We start from the raw sequence: 14,180 nt of genomic DNA on the forward strand, positions 1-14,180 counted from the left end.
TTCAGGTATCTGGCATAATTTTGTCCTTGCACTCCTGGGTGTTTTAGCTCTTGTTCTCCTCCCTGTAATTCTCTTGCCCTTTTACTACACTGGAGTCGGAGTGCTTATCACTGAAGTTGCTGAGGTAAATAATGGATTATTTGGACATTCACCAGATTTTGTGATGTAACACTTAGCATTTTATTTTATTTTTTTAAATTAAATTTATTGAGGTGACAATGATTAATGAAATATAGGTTTCAAGTGTACAGTTCAATAATATATCATCTGTATATTGCATTGTGTGTTTATCACCCGAAGTCAAATCTCCTTCTGTTACCATGTTTGACCTCCTTTATTCTATGTACCTTCCTCCTACCCCCTCCCCTTTCCCTCTGATGACAACTAAACTTTTATCTGTGTCTTTGGGTTTTTGTTTCTTTGTCTTATTCATTTGTTGCTTTCAGTTTCATATCCCACATATAAGTGAAATCATATGGTTCTCAACTTTTTCTGTCTGACTTATTTTGCTTAGTGTGATTATATCAAGATTCGTTCATGTCGTAAATGGCAGTATCTCATCTTTTCTTAAGGCTGAGTAATATTCCATTGTATGTATGTACCACATCATTATCCAGTCATCTATTGGAGGGCACTTTGGTTATTTCCATGTCTTGGCCACTGTGAATAATGCTGCAGTGAACATCGGAGTGCATACATCTTTTACAAATAAATGTTTTCAAATTTGGGGGGTAGATGCCCAGAAGAGGGATTGCTGGGTCATATGGTAGTACTATTCTTAATTTTTTTAGGAACCTCCATATTGTTTTCCATAGTGGCCGTATTAATTTATATTTTCACCAGCAACACTTAGCATTTTATGTCAGAAACTTTTATTCAGGATTTCCTCATATATAGAATGCCTAGTTTCTCATGAAGAAGTTATTGGTAATCCTTTCTCATCGAAAAAATTGTTTTGTAAAAATTGCTAGCTTTTTTAAAAATACCAAAAATTGTTTCTGTTCTAAGTTACAAAAATAGTATTAAGATTTTCTACCTGTAGTTTGTTGATAAATAAACAGTAAAGGTAAATAATGCATTTTTTTAAAAATATAAAAAACATATCTGACTGCTTTTAAGTCAAATATCTTTACTCCTAAGAAGTAAGAAAGATGAAACCTAGGCTAGACAGCCAGAACATTTCGTGGGATCTTATGTCTTCAACTCTGTATTTCACTCCCTTAGACAGTAACTTCTGTGATAAGCATCAATCCTTCTATTCAGACTTGGGGAAGAGGAAAATTACCTTGTGAGCATCTGGCTCACGTATTCATTGTGCAGACAGTCTTGTGTGCGTATTTGGACTCTGTCTAGATATAGACTTGTCTTATAGTTTTATCCACTGAAGATATAGGAAAATGAAGGCACTCTGATGACTGCTTTCACAAAAAACTAATAGTTTTGAAAGACTATGATTTTGATCTTAACAATTGGCTGTTAAGACTAAAAGTGTATTTTTCAGTTGCAAAAAATTCAACATCTTGGAGAAGTAGGAAAAGCAACTATAAGTGTTCAGTTTTGTTAATTTTCTAGGACTATACATTTTAGATTCAAAGCTTTTTGTATTTAAAATATTCTACTTAATTCAGTGTCTTTAACTGTTATTTACTCAAATTAATCATAGCTTATCTTCACATATTATCTGATTTGGTTTTGCTCTCTTCCCAAGGACTCACCTGCCATTGGACCCAGAGGCCTTTTTGTGGGAGACCTTGTCACCCATCTACAGGATTGCCCTGTTACTAATGTACAAGATTGGAATGAATGTCTAGATACCATCGCCTATGAACCTCAAATTGGTTACTGCATAAGTGCGTCAACTTTACAACAGTTAAGCTTCCCAGTTAGAGGTATGTATATTTCCTCAGTATAATATAATGCTTCAAGCAGCAGTACTTGCCATTCACCAATTCTTAGATTTTGTCTATAGATTTGTTTTGTTCCAATTTCTTTAAAACAAATCAGTAAAATATTAATAGGCCCTAATTAGTAAACATTCTTGGTAAGTTGGATACTAATATACATGTTGCCTTTATTACATATTGTTGTTGAACTTCTAATTTCATAATATATTTGCTTTCAGGATTCTAGTATTTCATTCTTTCTACATTAAAAAAAAACTTATGTTAAGTCAGCATTCAAGGTCAACCATAACTAATTAACTAAATTCCAGTAATTAAATACCCCTATGCTGTATGGATGGTGGCATGTCCAATGCTATTTGGGATCGAATTGTTTTATGTGGCAGGCACCCAAAGGAAGTCATCTTGGCTTCTGAAAATACCCCCTGAAGTCAGGTTTATTGTTCTGTGTAGCAGGTGGCAGGGCACAGCAAGTTTATTCTCAGAAGCTGCCAAATTTATTTTGAGTTTTATCAGCTCCGAAAAATCAGCTTCTCTATACAAAATTATGAAGGCCCAAATTATTGAAAGTATTGTAAAATACAAATTATGCTCACACACTATATCTTTAAGTTAAGAAATGTCCTGGATACTTGTCCACATCTACTAGGCTTAGGAAGTAAGATTAATCATCAAGAATAACTTTACTAAAGTACTGTGTACACCAATGGCAAAGTAGTACTGATTTTTTGAAATTTTTTCAAATGTAATTTTGCACATTTAACCCATTTTTAAGAACTTTTTTATTAAAATTTTTTAAATGTACATAAAAGTCAAAAGAGTAGTATAAATGAAACCTCATACATCCTCCCAGCTTTAGCAATTATCAATATTTTGCCAATTTTTTCATTCAATCAGCTCACTTTTGGGGAGAGTATTTGAAGTATATCCCAGGCATCCTAGCATTTCATCCTTAAACTTCAGCATGTCTTTAATAGATGGTGACTTTTAAAACATGACCACAGTATTGTTATCACACCTAACAAAATCAGTGATAATTTCTAATATCTAGTTGGTTTTCCTTGTTTTTTTTCCTTGTTTTGTTTTTTTCTTAGTTGGCTTGTTTCAGTTGGATGGTATGTCTCTTAAGTTTCAATTTTAACTTCTAATGATTCCTCATGACTTTTTTTTTTTTTAACTATCATTTGTTTGTTGAAGAAACTGAGTCATCTGTTTTGTCAGATTTCCCATATTCTGGATTTGTCTGGTTTTATCTTATCTTTGCGATGTCATTAACATGTTCAGACGTTCCTCCAAATATCCTATAAATGGTAATTAGGTCTAGAGGCTTGATTAGATTCGGGATCCATTTGGGGATCAGGGGAACTACTTCTGGGTAGCACTCAGTACTTCCTACTACATCATGTCAGGAGGCACACAGTGTCTTGTCATCTCCCTTGTGGTGATGTGAAGATTGTTCAGTGGGCTAATCTGATTCTTTAAGATTGGAATACTTGTTATTTTTTCCTACTCTCAAGAGCCACTTAACTATTTTCTAGATGACAGAAGTTTGGTACATAACCCACAATGTGTTCTTCTCCAAGAGAAATAATTCATTATTGCATACTTCTTAAATCCTTTACCATTTTCCTCCAGTTTCCCTAAATTTGGTATAATCTGTATTGAATTGCAAAAGCCAAAATAACAGTAATAAAATAAAGTTCTCTCCGATAGGATTGTTTTGTTTAGGATATCTGCATTTCACATGTTTAAAGTTTTGTCCTTTTCCTGTCAGAATGGAATGAAAAGTTTCCCTGAAATACTCTGAAACCCTTTCCTTATTAACTTTTTGAGTATTTCACTGTTACGGGTTATATGCTATATTTTGTAGATATTCGTTTAACCAATTTCCTGCTTGTCCCAAGAATACTCACCGACAGCCTTTGTGGCTGCAGTGTTTACTCCGAGATAACTCACAGATTACAATCCTAACCTTCCTCCCAAAGTTTGTGGTGATGTTTTTGTGCGGAATGTAATGTTCTGCCTATATTGGTTCATGCTTTGGAATTTACCATGTGAAAAAAATTATTAAATACTGATCACCATATACATTTCTGTTACATTAGGATTAGAGATGTTCTGTTTAGAAATAACTCCAAGAACAGTTTTTATATTTTATTTTCATATTGAAAACCAGTCAGATTTACTCCAGCCTCAAAGAGCATGTTTATGTAAAATTAACACTGGCAGTGAGCTGCACTTTTTTCTTCTAAACAGGAAATGGGTTAAAAACCTAAAGGGGATATTACTTTTCCACACTAATAAAAAATCAATCCCAAAATGATTCTTCTTCAATATCTATTTCATCTCCTTAGAAGCGACTATATTACAATATGTGTTGATTTTACATGATCACTGTATCTGATAAAACTGTACCTCTATTTAACCATTTTTAAATTGAGTGCATATAGTGCATATACTTAGCCAGTTCACAGGGATCTTAATGACTGTAAATGTAATTGAAAATGTATTCTAGATTAATTTTAATAGCATATGTGACCACTAGGGCTATTGACATTTAAGAAAGCTACGGACTGACAGTATTTTATATATATAGGTACCTTTTATGTCCTTCATTATGAGTGGAGGAGAAAGATAGAGCTAAATATAGTAATACAAAGTGACCAATAATCCAGAAAAGATTCCTGTTTAATGTAGAATGGAATTCAGTATACATGATTAAAATTCTAAGAATTTACAGCACTTCAAAACAATAAAACCACCTCGGAAAGTTGTGACTCTGGGAATGCTCATGAGCTAACCTAGCCAATCATTTCTGGTCTCTTATGTCATACCCTGACTTTCCCAGGAATATTGTTAAATTTGTAAAGATATTCTCCAAGATATTAATTAAGCAGACTAGGTGTTCTCCATAAAATATTAACAGGTAGATTTCTGGCAATTTAGAAAAATATGGTTAATCTACCTGAAATGACTACATTTTACAACATTGTTGAGACCTGCTTTATTCTTCTGTTAATGCTTTCCTTTTAGATTTTTAAACATTAACCTGCTAAATTAAGAATGTCACCAACAGTCAAAACCGATTTAATTCCAGCTCTGCCCTTGGTGCATGGGTCAAGACTAAGGAGCTTATCCCACCCACTTGTTAGAGAATGAGTGGCCTTTCCGGAAGCCACAAAAAGGACACTGGGTGAGCCCTTTGTACCTGGAATAGATCTCTGGTCTCATTCCTGCCCAGAATAGAAAACAAAATTTTTCTCCCATTCACATTCAAGACTCTGCTTTTAGGATTGCCAGGTGTCCACACGCCACTTAGTGATTTGAAGGAACCAAAAGTTACAGACAAGAACTAGTCTGAAAAAAAGAAAAACAATTCTTTTTTCTGAAAGCATTACCTTGAGTAAGGAAGACTTGTACTCAGTTTTAGCCTGGATCAATTTTTTAAAAAATTCTAAACAACTTTTTACTTTATACTTTATCGTTAGGGCCGATGAGTGATTATAGGCACAGGTTTGTCAGTGCCATTAGGTATTCACAGTTTGCTTTCACATTTTAAATATGACTTGTCACCCACAGTTTAATACCTCTTCAGCTATGATAAGGAAACAAAACTACCCATACAGCCAACCAATGCAGAGGATAAATCGATGGATCGGTTAGTTTGCTTCACCTCTGTTTTGTTCTTCACTTTCTGTTGGCCAAGGAGAGAGAGCAATGGTGTCTAGGGGAGATCCTATGTAGCCAATACAAAATATCTTCCTCAAAAAATGTAGTTAAAAAAAAGCTATTTAAAAACAAACAAAAACCTTTGGCTGAAATACAAAGTTCTTATAAAAATACATTGCATATCGACTAACATTTTCATGCTTGTACTCCTGAAGACACTCTCGTAATAGAAAGGCTTTTTGTAGCACTGGGAAACACTTTTTTTTGTTTTTGTGGTACTATAGTAATTTTGCTCTTGAGTCTGTCTTTCTCAGCTCATCTGAGTATGGTTGTACGAATATAAGCTTCTAAGCTTAATTGGTCCTTGACATACATCAGTTTATGCTGTACAAGTTTGATGTACTGAATGCAGATAACCTTCCAAAATACACAGAAATAATTTTTTGTTCCACCTATACCAGTGATTTAGCCTCCTTATTCTGCTCCAGATATCAGTGAAGCAGTCTACCAAAGAACTTTAAAAAATAAATGAATAGTGGGAATAAACAGTTGTCCTGTTTCTGTTGTCTTCCAAAAATGGTAACCAGATTATCGACATGAAGGCAAATATGTGCCCATCTGTGGGGTTAAATTGAGCTGCCCTGGTTCTGTGAGGAAAGCCCTAAAGTAAGCCTGGATAGGTATTTGATATCATAAGGATTTCCTTAAGGATGAGAGTCTCTTAGGCATCCTCTGACCCACTCTGTTTGCTAATACCACAGCACAGGAGCTCAATTAGTGATATTGAATCAGTGGCATTAGGACAGCTAGTAGTGGCTCGTTAAATATTTGTACTTGACCATCTGGAATTATTGCAAAACCTACTGAGACTCTGGAGCTCCAGCTTTATGAGTGGGTAAGTTTATATGAAGACAGCTAACCTAGGGTAAGTGCTGCCTCTTGATTTCAAATTGGACATAATATATTTTTTAATATAAAATCAAACTCTGCAGTGAGTAACCATCAAGTTGAACTCTGAACTATAACATTGTTCCTGAATTCATATACATTTTACTTACCATTTTTATCTTGAAAGCAAAATTTTTATTATAAATGTACTATATAACAGATTCTAATAAACTATTTCTCTTTAGCATACAAACGGCTAGATGGTTCGACTGAATGCTGTAACAATCAAAGTCTCACAGATGTGTGTTTTTCCTACAGAAATAATTTTAATAAGCGTTTGGTAAGTTGTCTCTCCTGCTTGTCTGATGTAATTATTATAAAATAAGCAGATAGAGTTGAAATGGAATCTATGAAAACTTCTCTCTTTTGCTTTATATCATTTTATTAAAACCTCTACATTTCACATGTCACAGTTCATCTAAGAATCCTCAAAAATTTATAGTGGTAAGATCTTATTAGGCCGAAGTGAAGTGAATTCTTGAATCTAATTTCTATTAGGTGCACATAAATGGCATTTCTTTTACATGAACTTTGCTAAAATGCTAGGTGACATAATTGATACTGAAGGACTGTAACTTGTTGTTTTTCTCATTAATAAATCATTTTTAGTGTTGACTAATTAATATTTTATTTGTAGCATACATGTCTACCTGCACGGAAAGCAATTGAAGCCACCCAAGTTTGTAGAACCAATAAAGACTGTAAAACAAGCTCAAGTTCAAGTTTCTGCATAGTACCTTCTTTGGAAGCACATACTCGCTTAATAAAAGTAAAACACCCTCCTCAGATTGATATGTTGTATGTGGGACATCCACTGCACCTTCACTACACAGGTGGGTATTGTAGTAGACCCTCAGAAAACCATTAATATGACATGTATTCTCAGTGGTAGAAACGCAGCATAAATCCATGCATTAATTTTATTTATTAAAAATTTGATCATTTTTCAGTCTTGTTGACTTGCTTTTAAACATTAAATAAAATTTAGGCTATAGGAAAATAATCTGAATTATCCAAGCCCCCAAAACAGTGGCAAGAGCAGCATACCCCAGAGAATGCCAGGAATCATAGGGATATGACTATAAAGTAATTTGTGCATGGCACATGAATTTTGTATGAATATAATTTCAAAACCTGGCCAGCATAATTGTTTTGCTGCAGCATGATTGGGCTAAATATATAGCTTCTCCAAATGGCTGAAGATTGTATAGTCTATCTCATTATATAAGATTTTTTTATGTTTTGTTTTTAAATAACATTGAAATATAATTCATGTACAATTCACCCTTTTAAAGCATATAATTCAATAGTTTTTAATATATTCAGAGTTTTGCAACCATCACCACAGTCTAGTTCCAGAATATTTTCACTCCCAAAAGAAACACCATACCCATTAAACACAGTCAGTCCTTATTTCTCCCCAACATCCCCCAGCCTTTGGCACTCACTTACCTACTTTCTGTTTCTATAAATTTGCCTGTTATTCACATTTCATATAAATAGACTACTTTGTGACTGGCTTCTTTCACTTAGTATAATGTTTTTAAGATTCATGTTGTAGCATGTTACATCATTTTTATGGCCAAATAATATTCTATTGTATGGATATAGCACATTTTCTTTATTTATTCATTACTTAATGGTCATGTAGGCTTTATATTACTCTTAAAAAGGCTCTCATTGCTTCATAGTCATGTCTTGAGATACAACCTGGGTCATTCTTATTTTTGAGTTTCACACCAAGTGACTCTAGTGCACAAATATTAAATACATCAACAAAGGAAGAAATGTCCCATGTGAAAGTAATTCAGAAATGGGTACTGTGGGTTCGACCTAGTACAGGAAAATTTTTAAATGTTTTAAACAAAAATAGGATTATGGAATCCGCAGAGTGGAAGAGACCATAAAAATTCTCTAGCCTTAAGCTTTGTTTTGTTAATGAAGAAAAAAAACCAAGACCAGGAAGAGGTTAAATGGCATAATAATTGGAGTGATTGTGATTTTAAGGTTTATACTTCTTTGAAAGGGTAAGAATGCTTTTGATGTAAATTCTATATTTTTAAAGTCAGTCTCTGTATTTGATATTTTTATGTGTTATGTAGTCAGTTTAACTTATTCTTACCTCAAAATATAAGTACACTGGGACATGAATTTCTGTATTACACTATTTTTATTAGATGTTCTAGAATAATTGATTGTTTTTATATGTAGGTCATAGCCTGCCCACATATGCTTGGGAAGGCCTTTCTCAACCAGTTTAATGGGCTAGCCCAATTTTTGACCATATGGTAAAATTCATAATGCAATTGTTTATCTGTATAAGTAATGTTCATTATTCTTTCTTTTTCTTTTTTTTAGTGAGCATCACCAGTTTTATCCCACGTTTTAACTTTCTAAGCATAGATCTGCCTGTGGTTGTGGAGACATTTGTCAAGTATCCTTTCTGGTGTAGAAAATGTTTTAAAAGTATGTTATTTGGAACTTGATCAGACTTATCTTGAATAGAGCACGCGTAGACCTTAACAACTATCAATTAATTTCTAATAACTAAAAAAGAAACTTTAAAGTTGAAAAAGATCAGATTTTACCTAGGAGGGAAGAAGTCAAAGTAGAGAGATTGATCAGGGAGGGAGAAAGGTTAAGACACAAAAGGGAAGAAACCCAGGATACAAATTGAGAGTTGAATCGATAGGTCTAAAAGCTCCGAGTAAGTTCATAAAGGATGGAAACTTCGGTTACTAGTGAGGTGAGGTGAATTCTACCCCATCTGAGCCTGTTAGCTCTGAACAAATGGAGGAATGCATAAGGGAAATCAAACTGGTTTCCACTACTAAAATAGGGATTCAGAGGATGAAATATCTTCTGTTCTTTAGCATGTTATCATATAGCATATACAAGATGAAAAATTTTTTATTTATCATATAGCATATACAAGATGAAAAATTTTTTATGATTATTATTTAGAAATTGAGGAAATTAAACAGTTTGGAAGGGCTCTTTATTTTCATCACTTTAAAATTGTTTTAATTTCCTCAACGATTTGCAAAAAATACAATAGAAAACAAATTAGCAGTTACTAAAAACTGCGTATAATCAAGATTATATCTTGTAGATTGCATCTTTGTCTCAGATTTACACTATAACCTTATAGATGACGATAAAATAGAGTTCACAGGGCCAAAACCTTTATTTCCTAATATAGAGTAATACTTCATAAGAGTCAAAAAATAATTTTCCTTTATTTCTTATTCCTTTCACATTTCTTTTCTTGTATCGTTAAAGAATTAGAAAGACTTACCCTTCTTAGTAGTTCATTATATATAGATTGCCTTAGTTTGCAAATGATTGGCCTTTAGTTTTCTAGTCAAGGTTTTTGAACTTCAAAATAATATAGATAATTTGTTTTAAATACTAGAGATCTAAGAACGAATAGCCTGTACTGGTTGGCAGAGATTCTGAAAAAGGAGGAAAGTCAATTGTAATCTCAAATTCAGCCCTAGTCAAATATCTTCTGACTCCCAGTGTTTTCCACTTAATATTTTCCGCTTAGAATGTGTTTCCACAGTTTCCACTGTCAGCTCCTTAACTGATTTTAACCAGGTACCTGATTTCCCTCTCCGGAGCTCTGGCTATTGTGAACGCAGTGCCCTGCTTTGCTTTGGATGGACAGTGGATTTTAAACTCTTTCCTGGATGCTACCCTTACCTCAGTGATTGGAGACAATGATGTCAAAGATCTGATAGGATTTTTCATCTTGCTTGGTGGCAGTGTACTTTTAGCTGCCAATGTGACCCTGGGACTCTGGATGGTTACAGCACGGTAATATTCGTGCTCATCTGACAGAATCTCCAAGTTACAATAGGCAATATAGAAAACCATTACTTGATATGAAATATAAAGTGTTTCCTTAAAAATTACATTTTAGCCAACAACTTGAAGCTCCTCCTATATCCATAGTATACAAACTCTGGGTTGGGGGGTAAACAGAAGAAATGCAAGGTATAGTTCTTGAATCCATTCTAGTTTTAAAGACTGAACTTAACAAATTTCAGATGCTTGTAAAACAGTTTCTAAACAAGTACAGATTCATGTAACCATTTTGTGTGACTATCATGTCACAATAGTTTAAAGGAGAACAGAATTAGTTGGAATTAATTGAGGAAATTTTCTTGAAAAAGCATCGTTAATCTAGATTTGAAGAAGACCAGGCTTTGGCCAAGTAGAAGGGTGAGCATTTTCTTGGCCTATATCTCTCCCCCTTTGTCTTGTTTGAAAAGTATTTTAAAATTTAATGGTGTATTATTTTGTACTCTGACAACTGGGGTCTGATTACAATTAATAAACTTCTATAAAAGAATCTGCTGGCACAAAAAGGAACATCTTTGTTAAATGATGCCAAATAAGTAAATAAAGTAGGAAGTAGAGCCTACAATATCTTCAGACACATTTTGCCCCGTAAGAGTTACCTCTTTGATGACATGTCCCTATTCCCTCATAAAGTAGCATTTAGCTTGACATTTAGAGTAAGCTGCAGAAAGTGTCTCCCATTTGCAGCATGTGAGCTGAGGCAATTAGGATCAAACCTCAGAACTGAGCTGGGTCTTCTGACAGATCACATCACAGGACCTCTGCAGTCCTGGTGACTATTCTCTACAGGGCTTGGGTAGACATTTTCTCTTGTGGTGCTAGGGCTAACTGAGGCCACAGCCCCTGGGTTCCTGTCTTCAAGGAGTAACTACCTTAAGCCCTGAATCATACTTTGTCCTCACCAGCAGTTCCCATGTTTCTCTGGGTTGCGTAGTAAAACGTCCAGTCCTTGCTTTCCATCTTTCCCCTAAGCTACCTCTTTGGGTCCACAGAAGACTTGGTAGTGCAGTGAGAATGGTTACACGTGAGTACAAACATGGATTTGCCAGAGCCTGGGAACTGACTCTTGTGCCCAGAAAAGCCCCCACCTAGTTGGAGGTCTTTTGGACTAGAGATGCAGCCCTGGAAATCTGGGAAGTCTGCAGGCCGCTATGAAGCAATTGGTCTTAGAAACATATGAGCATCCTTTTCTCTGATGACAAACACATGCTTCTCTCATACAGTCAAGAACACTAACAGTCATGTATCCACTTCTTCACTAAGTGAGGAATTCCATGGGGTTCACCTTTTTTAGAGCATTGAGTTACTGTTCAGGCACTTAAACTTTTAAATCGTTTTTAACAAACTTTTTAGATTGTATTACAAGTTTGCCTGCCTTCTTAAACAGAAATTGAATGTAATTTTAGCATTTGATTAATGACTCATCAGTTAGTACCACTACTACTTAAACCATACGAAATATTGGTTTATCTCAGGAAAAAGACATTCTTTCTATTTGTAGGCAGTCGTTCAGGAGCAAAGTGTGTTAGCACAGTTATGTTCGGACCTGTTCAGGTAGAACTTGAGGAATGCCATCGAATACATAATTCGATTACATGAACTAAGCAGTTTACTAATGAAAATGTATATGTGCAGGTCGGTTTTTTAAAAGCTGAGAAAAAATTTAATAGGAGAAATCCTACCCATTAACATATTTTTCTGGATGAAAAAATGATGTGTTCCCAAACACATCATTTTCTTGTAGCTTTTAAACACCTTGGTCTGTTGCTCCACAGGCTCAGGATTTGGGAACCACTCTATTAGAATATTGAGCAGATTAGTCCTGTCTGTATAAAAATAGCCTCGCCACGTAAGAAAGGAAGGAATGTTACATGTTCTCTTCAGCTTGATTGTAGGCACTTCTAGAGCAAGGACCATGTCATACTCATCTTTGCGCACTGCATGAGAGATCATAATTCCTTAATAAATGTGGTTGAATAGATGATGATTAGTGTTATTTATGGATTAGAAAAGCATGTTTCTATTTAAGTAAGCTATAACAAGTATTGACTACTGTAAATATATGTTAACATAAAAAAATAACTTGGAAGGTCTGTGTGTCCCAGGTATATTATCTTTATGAAAATAATCCATTTGAATTTCTGTAGAGTGATTAGAAAAATGAATTATTTTGAGGATTTGAAGAAAATGTTCATTCTTTGTTGTCACTTTGTTCAACAGTAAAACTTTATTTTCAGTGTTCCTACTCTGCATTGTTTACACTTCGGGGGATTTTTTAAAAATCACCTACAATCTGTAAAGAGTGTATATATTCTTTTCAGCATCTCAGTTTGAAAAGACTTGCAGTTAAACTTGACCTTTCGATAATCACTTTTACAGGTCATTGTTCTAATAGTAAATTGTAAATGTGCTTCATGGATATATGGCTCTCAGTCATCACTTGTCCTGTGGTATTTATTGAATGTCCATATACTGATGGTGCACAGATACTTTTTTCTATAAACCTTTTGACTGTGCTGTAATTCATTCTTAGGATTTAACTTGAAGATACCATAGTTGCTGGCATTTGATGTTTAGCAATAAAAGAATAAATGTGCACCAGCATTCTATGTTTTATCATCATCTGTGTGTTGTCTTTTTAAAAAATATTTGTTCCCTTTGCATACAGTATGATCTTAGTTGTTTTTTAAATTCTCGATTCTAAAAGCAGCTTTCCATTTTCACTCAAGCAATCTGTATGTGAAAGTTATTGCAGGTCACGGAAAGAAGTCTTTTTTGAATACGATTCCTGTGCTCTTGCTACTGTTTTGGATGTAGCCTGTTTATAGACAAAGAAAGAGGACTATCATGTTCCCTTTCCTTACTGTCTGATGGAAGTCTTCTTTAAGTTAGTCTAGGTTTTTAGAAATTCGTGGAAGAAAAGTTTTTCAGCTGTGACATTTGATTCTTTTTGACCTTTTGCCCTAGTGTCTCCTCCCTTGTCCACAGAGCCTACCTCTCTTATTAATTCTCTCTCTGTTACCAAGGGCCAGATAAAAGAGGCCAGCCTACGTCCACTCCTTCCTCTTGCCTCCGATCCCATTGTACTACAGTTAAGCTGTAAAACTAAATGACTGAATATCTAAATCACATTTTTTAGCAGCTTTATTGAGATACAATTAAATACCACAAAGTTCATGTGTTTAAAAGGTACAATTCAATGTAAGCTATTTTTCTTTTAATGAGTAACCAAACAATAGTACACATATGCTTTAAGTAAATGAACATGTGATAAATGTGATAAATGAACATGTGATAAATGACTAAGAAGAAAACTTATTTCACAGCTATTTTAACTCTGAAATAGTTTAAAGCACTGGAATAGAGTTGAATAATAAATTTATTTTTAAGGTAACATGTGATATACTTTCTTTGAGAAAATAAGCCTTTTTTATTCAGTGCATTTGCAAGCTATTCTGTTTATGCCATGCTAATTTGAATAATCCATTGTATATTTTGTTAGACCATGACAAATGAATTCAATGAAAGGGAAGTATTTCATAACCTAATGCCATAATAGAATATACTTAGAGTGGAGGTATAAAAAAATAGCTAAAGGAAGCTGCAATTTTAATTACAAAGCAGGTATGCTATGTAATTTAATTTCTCATTAAAGGGAGAGAAAAACACCCTTGTATCTTAGTCTTCTTTAGCTAAAAATTGATGAATGTTTAATAATTGTCCCTTATTATTAACTGACTATTTTTCAAAATTTTCCTACTGAACAGCTCCTGCCATTGTTTAGCCATTTGGATT

The 14,180-nt window shown here is 34.2% G+C and overlaps 1 protein-coding gene across 1 annotated transcript in view; it reads left to right on the forward strand.

The window, feature by feature from the left end:
- MBTPS2 (membrane bound transcription factor peptidase, site 2) overlaps positions 1 to 13,001 on the forward strand; it is a 39,257-nt gene extending 26,256 nt beyond the window's left edge. The window contains exons 6-11 of the mRNA XM_016166123.2: positions 6 to 124; positions 1,709 to 1,889; positions 6,704 to 6,798; positions 7,156 to 7,351; positions 8,877 to 8,952; positions 10,119 to 13,001. Of these exons, the coding sequence (XP_016021609.1) occupies positions 6 to 124; positions 1,709 to 1,889; positions 6,704 to 6,798; positions 7,156 to 7,351; positions 8,877 to 8,952; positions 10,119 to 10,341 (890 nt within the window). The 3' untranslated portion in view covers positions 10,342 to 13,001. The remainder of the gene's footprint in view (positions 1 to 5; positions 125 to 1,708; positions 1,890 to 6,703; positions 6,799 to 7,155; positions 7,352 to 8,876; positions 8,953 to 10,118) is intronic.
- Positions 13,002 to 14,180: the final 1,179 nt, after the last annotated feature.

This window comes from Rousettus aegyptiacus, unplaced genomic scaffold (genome assembly GCF_014176215.1).
Source record: "Rousettus aegyptiacus isolate mRouAeg1 unplaced genomic scaffold, mRouAeg1.p scaffold_m13_p_9, whole genome shotgun sequence".
NCBI lineage: Eukaryota > Metazoa > Chordata > Mammalia > Chiroptera > Pteropodidae > Rousettus > Rousettus aegyptiacus.